This window comes from Scophthalmus maximus, chromosome 1 (assembly GCF_022379125.1).
Source record: "Scophthalmus maximus strain ysfricsl-2021 chromosome 1, ASM2237912v1, whole genome shotgun sequence".
NCBI classification, from domain to species: Eukaryota; Metazoa; Chordata; class Actinopteri; order Pleuronectiformes; family Scophthalmidae; genus Scophthalmus; species Scophthalmus maximus.
The window spans coordinates 31,242,501-31,261,175 of NC_061515.1; the positions used below are offsets into that span (position 1 = coordinate 31,242,501).

The 18,675-nt window shown below is 48.2% G+C and overlaps 1 protein-coding gene across 1 annotated transcript in view; it reads left to right on the forward strand.

The window, feature by feature from the left end:
• Window positions 1-17,885, forward strand: part of nhsl1a (NHS-like 1a) — a 19,557-nt gene extending 1,672 nt beyond the window's left edge. Inside the window, exons 2-10 of the mRNA XM_047335308.1 lie at window positions 1,131-1,211; window positions 2,914-3,024; window positions 3,573-3,721; window positions 9,054-9,288; window positions 9,740-9,871; window positions 9,979-10,370; window positions 10,464-14,547; window positions 14,757-14,844; window positions 15,504-17,885. Coding sequence (XP_047191264.1) covers window positions 1,131-1,211; window positions 2,914-3,024; window positions 3,573-3,721; window positions 9,054-9,288; window positions 9,740-9,871; window positions 9,979-10,370; window positions 10,464-14,547; window positions 14,757-14,844; window positions 15,504-16,206 — 5,975 coding nt within the window. The 3' untranslated portion in view covers window positions 16,207-17,885. The remainder of the gene's footprint in view (window positions 1-1,130; window positions 1,212-2,913; window positions 3,025-3,572; window positions 3,722-9,053; window positions 9,289-9,739; window positions 9,872-9,978; window positions 10,371-10,463; window positions 14,548-14,756; window positions 14,845-15,503) is intronic.
• The last annotated feature ends 790 nt before the right edge of the window (window positions 17,886-18,675 follow it).

The window sequence follows — 18,675 nt, forward strand, 5'->3', positions numbered from 1 at the left end:
ACACACACACACACACACACACACACACAGGGGAGTGATTACTGTGTGTGTGTGGTGGGGGGGGGGGATTAGCTGCAGCTCCACATGCTACGCTAATGGCTAATTCCTGTGACAGCAGATGAACAGGCTTTACTCTAGCAGCTGCTACCTGTTAGCATCTGTCCCTCTGTCTCCGCCCCCTCTCGCTCTTCCTGGTGACACCTGACTCAGATCCTGGTTCTGAGCTTTTCCTGCTCCGAGTTCAGAGTTGAACACGTTTCAGCTAAATTTACTCTGTGACATGAAGGAAGTGCGGCCTACTTCCTACTTCCTGTCTAATTCATGACACTAATTAAAGCAGAGGCGAGGTGGAGACAGAACGGACGGACGACGGGCGCAGGACAGACTGAGGTAATGAGCTGCTCCACTGGCCCACATAGTCGACACGCTTCAGCCTGGAGCTGTCCCAGTTTGTGACTGGTGAGGAAGGTGATGATGAAGGTGATGAGGTTTTTAAACTCTGCTCATGTTGCCATGGAAACACACGTCAACATTCCTCTGGTTGTAAGATCCTGACTGATATGATAAATCAGCTGATATATGTATGTTTTAGAAATTTGGGAATGATTCTTAAAATGTAGTTTTCAAATCTTTATAAACAAACAACCATGTGGATCTGGACAACGGGGCGGAGCCAGGACTGTCTGACTGACAGGAGGGATGATCTAGTTTGGATTTTAATTGTATAGGAAATCAAAGCTAAGTTTTTTTTATGGGACATAATTCATGTTGTTCTGCAGCCACAATGTCCTCACAGAGATAGAAACACAGAGAGGACGAATTCTCTTTCTTCATGCCCCTTCATCTACAAAGTTGTGTGTGTGTGTGTGTGTGTGTGTGTGTGTGTGTGTGTGTGTGTGTGTGTGTGTGTGTGTGTGTGTGTGTGTGTGTGTGTGTGTGTGTGTGTGTGTGTGTGTGTGTGTGTGTGTGTGTGTGTGTGTGTGTGTGTGTGTGTGAGAACAGAGGCTGGAGAGAGAGAGAGAGAAGTGGGAGGAGAGCGACGTCGCAGCGAGTCGAGCTGCATTACTGCTGCTGCTCGTCCGCCCGCTCCCTCTCTGTCTCTCTGTCTGCTGCAGCCTCAGGAGCGTGAGTCCAGTGTGTGTGTGGCGTCGTCATGGTTCTGATCGGAGCAGCGATCAAATCCGTCCTCAGATTCCTGAATAAGACTCGAGGTGAGTGATGATGAGCTGCGTGTTGTGGCCGAGCGAGTGTTCAGATCATATAGTTCTCTGAGGATGACATCATCAAACCCTGCCGTCTGATTGGCTGGCAGGAGTCAACACAGGTGAAAGGTTTGACCTCTAATCAGAGCTCAATGTGTTTGAAATAGCAAGTAACCATAGCAACAGTTACATTAACTGTCCCCAGGATCCCTTGAACTTCCTCAAGGATCATTTTGGCTTCCTCATGGAGCCCTTCAAGGACTCCAGGACCTCTCTTTGACCCATCAACACCTTCAAGGAATCCCAGGAACTTCTCAAGGACCATGTGAGTCTCACCGAGGAGCTCCAGTATAATTTACATCTCCAGTACTTTGCCAGGATGCATGGAACAAGCTCAGGTACCTATTCAAAAATGACAAAATCTCCACAAGGATCCCAGGGACCTCCTCCTGGACCTGCGTAAGCAGTCTCCTGAAGACATCCGGTACCTTCTCAAGAACCCTAGGACCCTCTGAGTCTCTCGTGGAACCTTTTTACTTCTCAAGGACATCTTGAACTCTCATAAAACCTCAGGATCTCATTAAAGAAATATTGGCAGCTTGAACCTCCTGATGAAGTTTTGGTACTCCCCTGGAACTGCCCGCATGACTCCAGGACCCTTTCAAAGAACTTCTTTAAGGGCCCTGGGCACCTGGGACCTCATCTAGAACACCTGGAACATCTTATAGTAAACCAGATTCTGTCTCAAGAACCTCTATTACCTCTTAGGGACTTGTGGAATCACCTCCAATACTCAAGGGACCTCTCCTGGAAGCCACTGAAATGCCTCAAGGATCAGAACTATTTAAGGTCCCCTGGTTCCTCCTCAAGGAGCCTGGAGTCTCCTCAAGATGGGTTTGGTGTTCCTAAGGGGATAAGTGAGGAGCCCCAAGAACTGCAGAACCCTCTTTGATATCCAGGGAACTATTCAAGGACCATTTAACACACACATCTGTGTTACTCCTCAAGGACCCACTGATCCATGTCTCCAACTCAACTGTCTCGGATTCTCACGATAAGGAAATATTTTCACGATATATTACGATAATATATAGAAAGTTTGTAAAATAATGATAACTATGTAGCGGTCAATGGTCAATTTCATCTTTAACATTGTTTATCATACGTTTCATCTCATTTTTGGTAATTTTATCATTTTTTTAAATACTAAGAAAATACTACAAAGTATTACAGAATACTTCAAAGTACTACAGAATACTAGTACCAACACCTACCATGGTTGGTCATCAACCAATTTGCATATTAATGTATTCAGTTTTAAAAGTATCGAGACAGAAACGATTTCAGTTTTTATCGATGTTGAAAATGAGAAACATTTTAGTTTTTTTATATTTGTATTAATTTAGTTGTCCATGTAGTTTTAGACACTGATACTGATCATCTCCTTGTGGCAGAGTGATGTGTTTCATTTTGGCGGAGCCGTTAATCGTTAATGTTAATCGCTAACTGTAAAATGTGGTTTGTTTGTGGATGATGTTTGTGGTTTTATGATTCAGAGGAAAGTGAGATGTAGTTTTCACACTGAACTCCACGTGATCGACGTGCTGCTCCTTCACAATAAAAGCCCTCAGGTGCCATGTGAGGTCACCTTGAAGACTGCGTCACTGTTCTGATGAGGATGAAACACTGAACTGTGTCTGTGTCTCTGCAGCAGGGGACAGGGACAGCAAGTGGTCGGTGCACTATACTACCCAGAAGCCTCAGCAGGGTCTGGTCTTCATCCCTGGGAAAAGACGATCCGGCAGCGCTGACGACCTGCGAGGTGAGAGGTCAAATGTCAAACCTTTAAATTTGGAGGGGGCGGGGGCTAATGAGCTATACTGCAGCCGGACACCAGGGGGCTTTATTCCTGGGTCACATGCCTCTGCAGTAGTTTCACCTTTTGGTGATTTTTAGCTCAAATCTAAACAATAAATTTAACTGTCGGCCACAGAGCAGACTGCAACACACACACACACACACACACACACACACACACACACACACACACACACACACACACACACACACACACACTCTGTGCTGCAGACTGCATCACAGCAGCTGCAGTGCCCCCCCTCCTCCCCTCACTAGCTCCTTTCATCTACTGTAATATCAGTTAATGCTGAATTGATATGACTGATTGAGTCATTGATTGATTGATTGATTGATCAATTGATAACCTTATTTTCCTGTTTTTTCAAATTCGATTTCTTATTGATTATTGGCCGGGTGAACATTAGTCTCACTTACTGCTGTTCTTTGTCATGTATGTATGACCGTGTGTGTGTGTGTGTGTGTGTGTGTGTGTGTGTGTGTGTGTGTGTGTAGCGTGTAACGGGCTGACTCAGCGAGGTTATGGCGGACCTGCCAGCTCACGGCTTCACCAGGCGTGCCCCGCCTCCCAATTGTCCTCCACTGGCCTGGACCAATCAGAGGGCAGAACACGCAGAGGGGGGCGGGACAAGAGCAGGCAGATGGTTAGTGACAGACACACACACACACACACCTGACACACAATTAATATCATGGACACTGTTAGCTCATGAATATTAATGAGGCTGCAGCAGAAAAAAGGCGACAGACAAAACTAATTAACTAACGACCTGATTTCACATGACTGCAGGTGTTTCATCCCATAATAATCGAAATAATTCTTGCTGTTGCCATGGAAACAGTGAGGGATACACCCCGAGTCCCCTTTAATTTCTGTCTCCAGTTTACAGACTGTCAGAATAAAAGCATCTGATCTGACTGACCAGCCTCGTCTGTTTCACTGTCACCTGCTGGTCACACCGACGAACTTCTTCATTCATTGAGTCTCATTTCCTAATGATCACATGATTCACTGTCAAGTCATTTTGCTCTTTTCATCCATTTTATCTTCTTTCTTTCTCTCCTCACCCTCTCTCCTCACCTTGTCTCCTCACCTTCCTCTCTCCCTCTCTCCTCTCCCTCTCTCCTCACCTTCCTCTCTCCCTCTCTCCTCACCCTCTCTCCCTCTCTCCTCACCCTCTCTCCCTCTCTCCTCTCCCTCTCTCCTCACCTTGTCTCCTCACCTTCCTCTCTCCCTCTCTCCTCACCTTCCTCTCTCCCTCTCTCCTCACCTTCCTCTCTCCCTCTCTCCTCACCTTCCTCTCTCCCTCTCTCCTCTCCCTCTCTCCTCACCTTCCTCTCTCCCTCTCTCCTCTCCCTCTCCCCTCACCTTCCTCTCTCCCTCTCTCCTCACCTTCCTCTCTCCCTCTCTCCTCTCCCTCTCTCCTCACCCTCTCTCCTCTCCCTCTCTCCTCACCCTCTCTCCTCTCCCTCTCTCCCTCTCTCCTCACCTTGTCTCCTCACCTTGTCTCCTCTCCCTCTCTCCCTCTCTCCTCACCTTCCTCTCTCCCTCTCTCCTCTCCCTCTCTCCTCTCCCTCTCTCCTCACCCTCTCTCCTCTCCCTCTCCCCTCACCTTCCTCTCTCCCTCTCCCCTCACCTTCCTCTCTCCCTCTCTCCTCACCTTCCTCTCTCCCTCTCTCCTCTCCCTCTCTCCTCACCCTCTCTCCTCTCCCTCTCTCCTCACCCTCTCTCCTCTCCCTCTCTCCTCACCCTCTCTCCTCTCCCTCTCTCCTCTCCCTCTCTCCTCACCCTCTCTCCTCTCCCTCTCTCCTCACCTTCCTCTCTCCCTCTCTCCTCACCCTCTCTCCTCTCCCTCTCTCCTCACCCTCTCTCCTCTCCCTCTCTCCTCACCCTCTCTCCTCTCCCTCTCTCCTCACCCTCTCTCCTCTCCCTCTCTCCTCTCCCTCTCTCCTCACCCTCTCTCCTCTCCCTCTCTCCTCACCTTCCTCTCTCCCTCTCTCCTCACCCTCTCTCCTCTCCCTCTCTCCTCACCCTCTCTCCTCTCCCTCTCTCCTCACCCTCTCTCCTCTCCCTCTCTCCTCACCCTCTCTCCTCTCCCTCTCTCCTCTCCCTCTCTCCCTCTCTCCTCACCCTCTCTCCTCTCCCTCTCTCCTCACCTTCCTCTCTCCCTCTCTCCTCACCCTCTCTCCTCTCCCTCTCTCCTCTCCCTCTCTCCCTCTCTCCTCTCCCTCTCTCCTCTCCCTCTCTCCTCTCCCTCTCTCCTCACCCTCTCTCCTCTCCCTCTCTCCTCACCTTCCTCTCTCCCTCTCTCCTCACCCTCTCTCCTCTCCCTCTCTCCTCACCCTCTCTCCTCTCCCTCTCTCCTCACCCTCTCTCCTCTCCCTCTCCCCTCACCTTCCTCTCTCCCTCTCCCCTCACCTTCCTCTCTCCCTCTCTCCTCACCTTCCTCTCTCCCTCTCTCCTCTCCCTCTCTCCTCACCCTCTCTCCTCTCCCTCTCTCCTCACCCTCTCTCCTCTCCCTCTCTCCTCACCCTCTCTCCTCTCCCTCTCTCCTCTCCCTCTCTCCTCACCCTCTCTCCTCTCCCTCTCTCCTCACCTTCCTCTCTCCCTCTCTCCTCACCCTCTCTCCTCTCCCTCTCTCCTCACCCTCTCTCCTCTCCCTCTCTCCTCACCCTCTCTCCTCTCCCTCTCTCCTCACCCTCTCTCCTCTCCCTCTCTCCTCTCCCTCTCTCCTCACCCTCTCTCCTCTCCCTCTCTCCTCACCTTCCTCTCTCCCTCTCTCCTCACCCTCTCTCCTCTCCCTCTCTCCTCACCCTCTCTCCTCTCCCTCTCTCCTCACCCTCTCTCCTCTCCCTCTCTCCTCACCCTCTCTCCTCTCCCTCTCTCCTCTCCCTCTCTCCCTCTCTCCTCACCCTCTCTCCTCTCCCTCTCTCCTCACCTTCCTCTCTCCCTCTCTCCTCACCCTCTCTCCTCTCCCTCTCTCCTCTCCCTCTCTCCCTCTCTCCTCTCCCTCTCTCCTCTCCCTCTCTCCTCTCCCTCTCTCCTCACCCTCTCTCCTCTCCCTCTCTCCTCACCTTCCTCTCTCCCTCTCTCCTCACCCTCTCTCCTCTCCCTCTCTCCTCACCCTCTCTCCTCTCCCTCTCTCCTCACCCTCTCTCCTCTCCCTCTCTCCTCACCCTCTCTCCTCTCCCTCTCTCCTCTCCCTCTCTCCCTCTCTCCTCTCCCTCTCTCCTCTCCCTCTCTCCTCTCCCTCTCTCCTCACCCTCTCTCCTCTCCCTCTCTCCTCACCTTCCTCTCTCCCTCTCTCCTCACCCTCTCTCCTCTCCCTCTCTCCTCACCCTCTCTCCTCACCCTCTCTCCTCTCCCTCTCTCCTCACCCTCTCTCCTCTCCCTCTCTCCTCACCCTCTCTCCTCTCCCTCTCTCCTCACCTTCCTCTCTCCCTCTCTCCTCACCCTCTCTCCTCTCCCTCTCCCCTCACCTTCCTCTCTCCCTCTCTCCTCACCTTCCTCTCTCCCTCTCTCCTCTCCCTCTCTCCTCACCTTCCTCTCTCCCTCTCTCCTCACCTTGTCTCCTCTCCCTCTCAGAGATACCGTTTCTTGGATTTTCTCTCTCAGTCTTGTTTTTCAGTTTGTTTCAGGTGTTCAGTTTGGAGGAAAAAGGTAAAAAAGGGTCAAACTAGACTTGTTCAGACTAGACTAGAACATCTAGACTAGAGGTCGATCCTCGTCACTCCCAGCGAGACCTTGGTAAATTCTACTGATGTTCAACGTAATCTACTGGGGTAACTGAGACTCTACTGAGACTCTACTGGGGTAACTGAGACTCTACTGAGACTCTAGTGGGGTAACTGAGACTCTAGTGGGGTAACTGAGACTCTACTGAGACTCTAGTGGGGTAACTGAGACTCTAGTGGGGTAACTGAGACTCTACTGAGACTCTACTGGGGATAATTGAGACTCTACTGAGACTCTAGTGGGGTAACTGAGACTCTACTGAGACTCTAGTGGGGTAACTGAGACTCTAGTGGGGTAACTGAGACTCTACTGAGACTCTAGTGGGGTAACTGAGACTCTAGTGGGGTAACTGAGACTCTACTGAGACTCTACTGGGGATAATTGAGACTCTACTGAGACTCTAGTGGGGTAACTGAGACTCTACTGAGACTCTAGTGGGGTAACTGAGACTCTAGTGGGGTAACTGAGACTCTACTGAGACTCTACTGGGGATAATTGAGACTCTACTGAGACTCTACTGGGGATAATTGAGACTCTACTGAGACTCTAGTGGGGTAACTGAGACTCTACTGGGATAATTGAGACTCTACTGAGACTCTAGTGGGGTAACTGAGACTCTACTGAGACTCTAGTGGGGTAACTGAGACTCTAGTGGGGTAACTGAGACTCTACTGAGACTCTAGTGGGGTAACTGAGACTCTAGTGGGGTAACTGAGACTCTACTGAGACTCTACTGAGACTCTAGTGGGGTAACTGAGACTCTAGTGGGGTAACTGAGACTCTACTGAGACTCTAGTGGGGTAAATGAGACTCTACTGAGACTCTAGTGGGGTAACTGAGACTCTACTGAGACTCTACTGGGGTAACTGAGACTCTAGTGGGGTAACTGAGACTCTACTGAGACTCTACTGGGGTAACTGAGACTCTACTAGGGTAACTGAGACTCTACTGAGACTCTAGTGGGGTAACTGAGACTCTACTGGGGTAACTGAGACTCTAGTGGGGTAACTGAGACTCTACTGAGACTCTACTGGGGTAACAGAGACTCTACTGAGACTCTAGTGGGGTAACTGAGACTCTACTGAGACTCTACTGGGGTAACTGAGACTCTACTGGGGTAACTGAGACTCTACTGAGACTCTACTGTGGTAACTGAGACTCTACTGGGGTAACTGAGACTCTACTGAGACTCTAGTGGGGTAACTGAGACTCTACTGAGACTCTAGTGGGGTAACTGAGACTCTACTGGGGTAACTGAGACTCTACTGAGACTCTACTGGGGTAACTGAGACTCTAGTGGGGTAACTGAGACTCTAGTGGGGCAACTGAGATTCTACTGAGACTCTACTGGGGTAACTGAGACTCTACTGGGGTAACTGAGACTCTACTGGGGTAACTCAGACTCTACTGAGACTCTACTGGGGTAACTGAGACTCTACTGGGGTAACTGAGACTCTACTGAGACTCTAGTGGGGTACCTGAGACTCTACTGAGACTCTAGTGGGGTAACTGAGACTCTTCTGAGACTCTACTGGGGTAACTGAGACTCTACTGGGGTAACTGAGACTCTACTGAGAATCTTGTGGGGTAACCAAGACTCTACTGAGACTCTACTGGGGTAACTGAGACTCTACTGGGGTAACTGAGACTCTACTGAGACTCTACTGGGGTAACTGAGACTCTACTGAGACTCTAGTGGGGTAACTGAGACTCTACTGAGACTCTACTGGGGTAACTGAGACTCTACTGGGGTAACTGGGACTTTAGTGGGGTAACTGAGACTCTACTGGGGTAATTGAGACTCTACTGGGGTAACTAAGACTCTACTGAGACTCTACTGGGGTAACTGAGACTCTAGTGGGGTAACTGAGACTCTACTGGGGTAACTGAGACTCTACAGGGGTAACTGGGACTTTAGTGGGGTAACTGAGACTCTACTGGGGTAATTGAGACTCTACTGGGGTAACTGAGACTCTTCTGAGACTCTACTGGGGTAACTGAGACTCTAGTGGGGTAACTGAGACTCTACTGGGGTAACTGAGACATCAGATCCTGCTTCGTAGTACAGGCCTCTGCTGATCAGATGCTAATTGAGCTAACTAAATAACAAACGTAATTTGTTATTTACATGAATTGACACCATCACTGAAACTTTAACTGTGGTGAAACTCAATGTTACCAGTTTAAACAAGATTCTACCAATGTTTAAGTTACACCTCGTTGTTTTTTCTCTCTCTCAGTCATCAGCCTCTTCAGACGAAGATGAGAGGTTAATCTTGAACAACACCCGCCCGATGACCCCATTGGTCCTCAATCCCGTCCCTCTCACCTCTCGTTGGGATTTCTTTGACCCCGAAAATGAACCAACGCTCGATGTGGAGATGGAACCGGCCCCTCGGCTTCCGACGCCAGAAGAGAGGATGAGGCAGCAGGCCCAAGCAATTCCTGCTGATATTGTCCCGATTAACATAACAGGTAGAGGATCAAGACTCAAGTTGGACTTGGACATTAAACTCAACTTTAGTCAAACTGAACTCAGAATCTGTGCGAGTGTGGATTCAGAACTCACTATGCCCTTTAGACCTGACTCAGGACTTGACTCTCCACTTTGAGACTTGATACTTGACATGAACTTGAGACCAAACTTGGTCTTGGATCTACATTCTGGAGTCAGAATTCATTCAGACTTTTAACGCTTCAGTTTGGAACTTGTTTTCGACTTGGGTTTTCAGTCTGACTTTGGGTTTTATGCAAACTAAATGACCTGGTACTCTACACAGACTCAATAACACTCCGACTTGAAACTGGGACTTAGACCTGTGCTTTAACTCAGACTTATGATTTGGTTTTCTTCATATTTAGGCTCAATCTTTTGTTCTATAAATCCTCTAACTAAGATGGGTTTCTCGTGTCTTTCACACTTGAGGTGAGAGTTTTGATCGTCAGGCCATTTTTCGAAGAACCGTTTCCAGTGCTGACTCGTTAACCCGACGACCCGGAAACCTGAGCCGCCGCAAAACAGTTACAGGGATACCTGATGATGTCAACCGGAAGCAGGGTATGAGCTCCACCCATTAATTTCTACATCACATCAGTTAATGACGTTATCAATCACTGTCACTGAATGTATGAATATACCTTTCTCTCTTTTGTTTTTAATCTCAGTCTCTCCAGACTCGGCTTCGCCGTCCTCTGTACTTCCCCGCCATTTCTCGACAGTGGGTCGCCCTGTTTCCTCCTCCTGCGCCTCCACCCACCAACAGAAAAACACAGAGGAGGAAGTGGAGAAGAAGGAGTTGTGGGACTTCCAAAAGGAGGGGCAGTCATCAGTAAGGAAGATCCGAGCCCCGAGAGGAGGGGGGATGTCCAGCCTCATGGCCTCTCTTACCTCCTCCCCACGTGTCGACACCTGTTATGACCCGTCCACCTCCTGCTCCTCACCCTCCCCGGAGCTCCGCAGCCTCCCTCGTCTGCCAACCAACTCCTCACTGAACTCTGACACCAGCTGTGACAGCGCCTCCTACAGGACACTCAGTGCCTCCTCATCTTGCTGCCAGGTCAGTTTAGGAATAATTATTGTCAATGTAACTAAGAACCTAAAACAAGTGAGTTCATTTCTCTCTGTTTCTATCTTCTTTTGTCTTTTCCAGTCACAGGATCTACAGGGTTTCCACAGCGACCTTCAGCCTCTCCTGCCCTTTGACCCCACTGCCAGGATCACACCACAGTCTATCTCCTTATTCTCTTCGCTTCCCTCCTTGCCCGTCTCCTCCTCCCCACCCAGCACTCCTGGTCGAGCCCTGGAACAAGAGTTATCTTACCCCAACAATCAGCCCCTGAATGAGGCTGCACAACCTCATATTTCCCCTTCCTCCTCCCACTACCTCTCCTCTTCCTCCATCACAAACTCAGAGTTTCAGTTTAGCTACCAGGCTCTGGATTACCAGACCAACCCCCAGCAGGACACCCAATGTTCTTATGATGGTTGTTCATACAGCGAGGAGACATTGAGCTACCAGGCCCTCTCCCCCAGCTTCAGTGTCCACAGTGGTCAAACTGGGAGTGAGTGGAACGGCATCCACCAGGAGATGAGATGTGTTTCTGGAGAAGATTGGAGCTGTGATCCCCTCCTCTCCTCCAGTCATTCTTCCCCTGCTTTCCCTGACAGCAACTCCTTCTGTTCAGAGAAGAGGACCTCCTCTCCCTCGCTAAATCTGGAGAAAAGGAAGTCGAGCATGTCCTCCTCCAACTCTCGCAACATCACCCATAGCATCTCCCTTCGCAAGACCAAGCGCCCACCTCCTCCACCATTACGATCTGACTCTCTGAGGCGTCGGCCAGGTCGTAGTAAATCCTCCCAGTCTTCTTCCAGTCCACGCCAGGAGCCCACCGCCCAGAAGACACCGACTTCCTCGCCCCAGAACTTCCATGACCCTTGGGTGCCCCGAAGTAACACCAAAATATGCCCGAGTGGGTTAAACTGTGGGAAAGTCACAACCTTTGAACCCTTAAACCTCGACCTCCAGACAGCAACCTCTGCTGACTCCCCTCAACCCAAGTGCCTACCGCCAAACCCCAGCCCCTCCCACGCCCATGTCCTCACCCCTGGATCTCCAGGCTCAGAGATGGTGGGTCTGAGATTAATTCTCATCCCCCAACAAGCAGCCTCTTCCACTCCGTTGCTGCAGCACCTCGCGTCACCCTCCAGTGGATACTCGAGCCAGTCTACGACCCCCATTCCTGGAACTCCTGTGACTTCCCCCCTCACTCCCTCCTCACCTCTCACAACAAGCCCAGGAGCCTTCCCCCTACCACCAACCTCTCCCTTCTCTTCACACTCGTCTTCCTTCTCCTTGTCCCCCGCTGTCTCCTACCTGCCCAGGACACTGTCTCGGGGTGAAGGAAGGCCAAAGCCACCAGTACCAGAGAGGAAGTCATCGCTCTTTTCCTCTCTCTCCTCCTCATTTTCCTCAACCTCCTCCCTCTCGTCCTGCACTTCTTCAGAGTCATCTACCAAGCATCCTCTTCTCCCTCCTCCTCCTCTACCAGAATGTTCCTCTCTTTCACCTCCTGTCTTCTACTCCCCCATTGGTGAGTCTCCTCCTCCAGCTCCTCCTCTTCCACGTTCCTGCTGGCCTGCTCCTCTTTCTTTCACCAAAATCTCCGCCGCTCCTCCTCCTCCACCTCTATCTCTTCCTTCACCCCCTCCCCCTCCTCCTCCACCACCTCCTCCTCCTCTTCCTCCTTCATGCCGGCGTCCTCCCCCGTCCTACTCCTACACTGTCAGGCAGACCTGCCATCATGCTCTAATGTTCACAAGGTCATCGTTAACCAACATCCCTCCTCCCCCAATTTCTCCATCTCCTTCCCAATCTGCTCATCTTCCTCCCCCCTCAGAACTCCCAAAATTGCCAATCCCTGATCTTCCTCCTCCACCGCCACCTCCTCCTCTGCCTCCTCTCTCTACCTCCTCTGCATGCCCCCTCCCCCGACCAAGCCTTGACAAGTCTCCAAGCCATCGTTTCAAAGTGGCTACACCCCCCTGTCCCATGGTCACTGCTCAAGCTCTGCAGGGCGTCAAGCTTCGCTCCGTCAAGAACAAGGAAGACCTGCTCACTAGCACTGTGGTAGCTAATGCTACACTCCACAGCCAGGCTGTCACAATGTCAGCTCACCAGGCTCATGCTAACCTACCAAGCAAAGAAGCTCATCCAGACACATCTGTGTTGACTAATGATAATCTTGATAGCCTGGCCATCGCTGATGTTAAGCTAGCTGTGATTGGATCACAAAATGCCATCTGTAATCTTGGTAGAATGGAAGCAAAAACAACCAGTTTTATGGCAAATGATAACCTTCCTAGTCCAGCCAACACTAATGCAAAGCAACATGGACACAAATTAGATCAAGATTACTGCAACTTAACAAAAAGTGAGATTAGCCCACCCAACAATGAGTCTGCTTTCACTAATCATCAGAGCTTAGAAGGTAGCTTATTCACTCCTCGAGACGTCCTGTCCAATGAGAGAAAAGATTCAGACATGTTGTATGCTACGCTGGCTAACTATCGAGTCTACAGTCCTGATAGTCCCTGGATGAAAATGTCCCCTGGTACTGATGAAAGCCAAATCAACACAATTATCCAACATCCCTCTTACCAACAAGAACAGAGCAAAATGACAACGTCAGCAGATGCTGAGCTAACTGAGCCTGCAGACAAACAGGGGAACACTGAAGATCCTTCATACTGGGCCCCGTCGCGAACAAAGCAAGAGTCTCACAGAGGAAGCAGAACAATACTGTCAGAGAGAGAAGATGAAGTCAAGACACATGACAAGAATAATTCAGACATATGGAATCACAGAGCAGCTGATGAAGATTTAACAGCATATAGTGATTTAAAACAGTGTAATATTGTCTTCAAGTCAAGAAGCCCACTGGAGCCCTGGTCCCTAGAGAAGCCGGTCCTGCAAAAGAAGCCTGACCTTTGCATTCTGGGTCTCATGGAGTCTCCTGAAGCCAGACGAGGGCCAGGTGGGTGGAAGAGCGGTGGACAAATCACATCGTCTTCTCATGGGCTCAATAACGAACCACCACCACTTCCCTCTGGTACAACTTCACCAAGGCACTTATCATACACAACTACTGATGAAACAACAACTCCTGACAAATCTTTGACCCACACAATGATCACTGCTAAAATAAAACCTGCTGACATCACCATGAGCTCACCTGCCAGCTCCCGTCAGAGGCAGAAACCACCAATTTTGAACAAGAAGCCCGATTTCTCATTGAGCTCACCTAGAACAACAAAACCCCTTTCTGAATATACGAATAGAGAGGCCTCCAAAGGAACCTCTGAGACCTGTGGTTCTCTGGGTATCACCACAGGGATCAGTACCCTGGGGATAGGTACCACTCACTCTAGAAACTCTTTCAATGGGACAACAGGCACCTTGGAGAGTAGCACCTTAGGGACCACCAGCATTTATGGAAACGCTCACCCAGAGATCATGGGTATCTCACAGGCCTGGAGTACCAAAGATGCTCTGAACACAATCAGTGGAAACATGAGTACCTTGGAAAGCAATGGTACCTCAGGAGCATGGGAAACCTCTAGCATCTTAGGGAACTTGGGGGATAACGGAGCTTCTCCTATCCAAACGGGTAATACCCAGATTGGAGCAACAGACCCACATTTTGCATGGATCACGAGGAAGAAAAAACTTGATAAGGATGATGAGAAAACATTTCATGACAAGACGATGTCATCATTGGCTGAAGAGGAAGATGAGAAGCAGAAGGTGGAAAAGAGAGGAATGAAGACAACGATGATGATGATGACATCCTCTCCAAAGAAAAAAGCAAGGAAGAAGAGGAAGAGGAGGACGGTCAGGCAACTTCTTTTGATGTCATCAAAAAGGGAGCCCACCCCCTCTTCTTCTGCATCTTCATCATCGTCATTGTCATCTTCATCCTCATCCGGAGATGAAGATGTGGTCAGAGAAAGAACTATACAAACAAGCGAGAGAGGGAGGATGACAAATGCGTACAATCATGAGACAAGGGACTCCTCCTGCGCTCTGATTGGTCAGAGCAGGTACTCCCTCAGTAGAGCACTGTCCACTGATAGCCTGCTGGGGGAACTGTCGCTTCCAGACCTCCTCATACAGGAACAAGAGGAGGTCGAAGAGGAGGAGGACAGTAGCAAGGATGATGGACGACCTCCGCATGGTAAGTAACAACCCACCATGCTCATTCCAATCAAACCGCTGAACCCTACACGTCTGCTGGACTATTGCAGAGCACAGCTGTCTGAGATTTCTGACCAACGATTACTTTTATTCTGATTGAAGGAAAACTAAAAGAAGATAATAATAAGTAAAAGTGAATACTGTTGTTGTCACATGTTAACAAGTCTCCATATTTGTTTTTCTGTCCAGCTGATCTGTTCGTCAGTGTTTCAGCAGATCAGATGTTCGTCTCTGGTCGACCACGAACTACTGAGGATCTGTTTGCTGTCATCCACAGGTAGGAAAAAAACTAAGGATACTTTTAGCTTACCAATCTGGAAAGCATGTCCTGACAAGTCTGCTTAATTCCTCCCTCTGCTGCTGTGGAGCAGTTCAGTATGGGAAGGCACAGCATGAATGCCCCGATAGTCGGAGTTTGGCTGCAGGTAAAGCAGCAATGGATCACTGACGGTGTAGTAGATGGTCCTAACCCCAGGTAGTGTTAGTGAGATGAATTACCACCATCTTCCCTAGTTTTTCCTTCTTCCAAATTCATTAACTACCTCTCTCTTTTGCGCCAAATAATTTTTTGTCCACTACAAAACTTCTCGTCCACATGTTCCCATGTCGCCTGTTTTTGTTAGTCCTCAACTAATGAGGTTCCCTCTTGCTCTTCAAGTAAAATTCCTTGTTCTTTGAACAGGGTGCTTGTTGTTTCCTTTCTTGTAAGTGGAACCTTACCTCTAGAGACCTTCCTTCTTGTTTGAGACCAAAAGTGGAAGCTTCCTTACAAATGTTTCCCTGTTCCCCTTTAGCTTTGTGACCACACAGTCGTTTTACGACTTCCACATTAGTAGTTTGGTCAGGTTAGGTTTGCAGGTAGGGCTCCAGAGGTCATATTGACAAGACCTCATTCTTTGTACTGGCCAGTAATTTGTCTTTTTGTGTTTGTCTCAGGTCTAAGAGGAAGATGCTAGGGAAAAGGGATTCAGAAGAGGAACGACATCGCAGCTTGTCTTCCTCATCCTCCTCCCCTCCGTTGACTCCCACTGACCCCTTCCCTCACCCCATGCGACCTGCAGCACCCAGAAATCAAAGGTTGTCCAGCAGTGAGAGCTTTAAGGCTCTCTTACTCAGAAAAGGTAGTCGGTCTGATTTGTCTTCTCGAATCTCAGCTGTCGAAAGGCTTCGCAAAGTTCCTTCTCCTGCACAAGCTACCGACCACCAGAGTACGCTGACGCTGCGACAGCCACCAGACCAACCCCAAGTCAAACCCACAAGCTTGTCACTTACCTCAGACACACTTGACTCTAGTGACCACCTGACTCTGGACTTAGCATCATCTCCCACGTCTCCCTGCAGTGAGAACTTCTCTGTGAGGTTGGGTTTGAGACAAAGACATCTGAGACATAATCACCTCCTCTTCACCTCCTCCTCCTCTCCATTCCTTTTCCTCTCCTCCTCCTCCATGCGACCTCGCTCCCTCACCCCTCCCTGCTCCAGCAGCCGACGCTTTGTCACCCGCTCCCGCCTCTTCGCAGCCCCTATGACCGCCATCTTTGAGGGGGAAAGTGAGGAGGAAGTTGAAGACAACGAGATTCTCATTGAGGCACCAGGAATCAAAGGAGAACTGAGTCAGAGATTGTTGGAGATTTCTTGACGGAAAGGCCAAGTTCCTGGATGCAGCTGTGACGTGGATTTGGCAGGAAGTCGATGGACTGTTGCTCTGTGATGTTTCTGCCCTATTTCGAATCCCGTTGGTAGAGATGTCAAAAACCCTCACCTGAATGTGACGATGTCTTGGGCTTCTACAGATCCTCATCAGGTTTACAGCAGTCCAACAACATGTTGATCTGCCTCAGCTCATTGAGCCGGACCGGATCAGAATGGACTGGACTGGATTGAACTGGACTGGATGTCCTGAAGCCATTGGGCAACTCTCTAATAAAGGACGTATCACTTGTAGCCTCATGTATGTCCGATAACTACAGATGTGTGGAATCGCGATCTTAAGGAAACAATCTTGTTGTGTCGAGACCAAGATCCTGGGAAATAACTTTACGCCAACTTCTCTCATTTGAATTTAAACCAAGTTATTCTCTCGCATATTGGTCTCTTTTCTTACTTGAACACTGAGCATATGTTCACATTTTCTTATGACTTGAATTATTCTGTTTAGTTTGGTGACTTAATGTTGTGAGCATCTTTTTTACGTCCATTCTTATTTATTTAACTTTTGGTCGACAGATTTGTGTGATGCTGATGAATTGATTCATGAATTCCACATAAGAAGCTTGTTTTCTTGAGATAACACGCTAAATGTTTTATCACAGAACAGTAATAATAATAATGTTAAGCAATTATATTTTATATCACATGGTCGTGTTGTTCAGTTTAAGAGCTAAATATTTCTACTTATGTTTGATTGGACTGAAAATCTGCCAATTATTGGCATTAACGTAGCGACAGGTATCGAATCTGTAAGTTCTGATTATGGACTGTACGAAAAAATATTATAATCATTTTATTATAAAATAAAAAATCTGACCTTTTCCCTGCAAAATTATTATTATTGACTTTATATTAATCCCTCAAATCAACATTTTAAAGTTGGTTAAACTCATAAAATCCATATTTATGTGTAAATAAACAGGGAAAGTTACAGTTTGATGCCACAAGTCGTCTTTTTAATATTCATATGACTCATCATATCTTTTATATACTATTCATATTAACAAGTACATTTCACTGATTGAATTAAAGTAGAAGTAAAGGAAGAGAATATTAATAAAATACTAACCTCTCATCGGCAGAAATAAGATTCATGATTCCTTTTTCTGACCACTCCCTTCAACTGCATGATAAAGTGATGAACAGATTTAGGTCGATCGGTCAAGCTGCACTTCTGTATTTATTATTTGCAGCCACACTGACTTGACGCTCTGATTAATAAGGGACATAGTTATTCCTGTAAATAATCCTGTTTCATCTTCACCACATTTTCTTCTTCCTGCTGATTTTTTTTTCTTTTCCCCAAAGAAACTAGTCATGCGGATGTAATCCTTTAAGGTTCATTATTCATAACTTTCTTCTCTGGGTGAATGTCAGAGGCTCAGATTTACTCCATTAACAGTAAAATGTGTATGATTCAACTGGAGAGACAGAGAGAGGGTGAAAGAGAGGTGGAAGAATTAAAATGGGAGAACTGAACGACAGTGTGTTTGCAGAATAAAGAGAACGAGGGAAGTTGGAACAACTAGAAATATTTATATGTAAAATAAAAGAAAAGTGTTTGAGCAGATGGAGAAATCAAAGCAATAAAGGACGAATTCAACTTAATATCTGAATGTTTACTTGTTTGGTTTCTTGTATTTTATATTTCACTGTCATACTATAAAACTATAATACCACTCAGTGACAACATGGGAAATGACCACAGGGAGATTTTTGAACTTTTACTAAAGCAAGTTTTCATTGAAGTATTTTTCCTTGTACATTATTGTATCAGGACTTTTGCTGACATGAACTATCTAAATACTTTTTTCTCCCATCAGGACTCGAGGTCGAATCTTCTGCCGGGATCTGAGACATCGGAGCAGAAAATTTAATCCCACAGAAGCAAATTTTCGTCAGGCTGCAGTTTACACCTGTGGCCATCGGGGGGTGCTGTGGTTGCATCCTGGTTGTCAGGTAGCTCCGACTGGTTCAGATCGAGTCTGTCAGTTGCTGCTTCATCTCAGGCTGTTAAGACTTCCAGACCCTTGTGTTTGGTCGGACGTGGTTTGGAGAAGTTCCAAATGTGTTGGAGGAGGTTCAGCGGGTTGTTGAAGCAGCTTCAGGCCCTTGAGGAGGTTGGAGTGGGATTTTCCAGAGGCTGTGATGAGGTCTCAGCAGTTGTACCACAGATTTTCTGGTTCATGGGGAGATATGAAGATATTTCGGGAAAGTTCCAGCATAGTTTTGTATGGGGGTTTTAACGGTTTTCTACAAATGTTCCAGAGGTTATGAGGAAGATTCGTGTTGTTTTGGAGGTTTGATGGATCTTGTCTTGATTCATTGAGAGATTCCTCAAGTTTATGACGTTCCAGACTTTCTCAAGGAGGTTCAGCATTTTTTTCTATGGATGTTC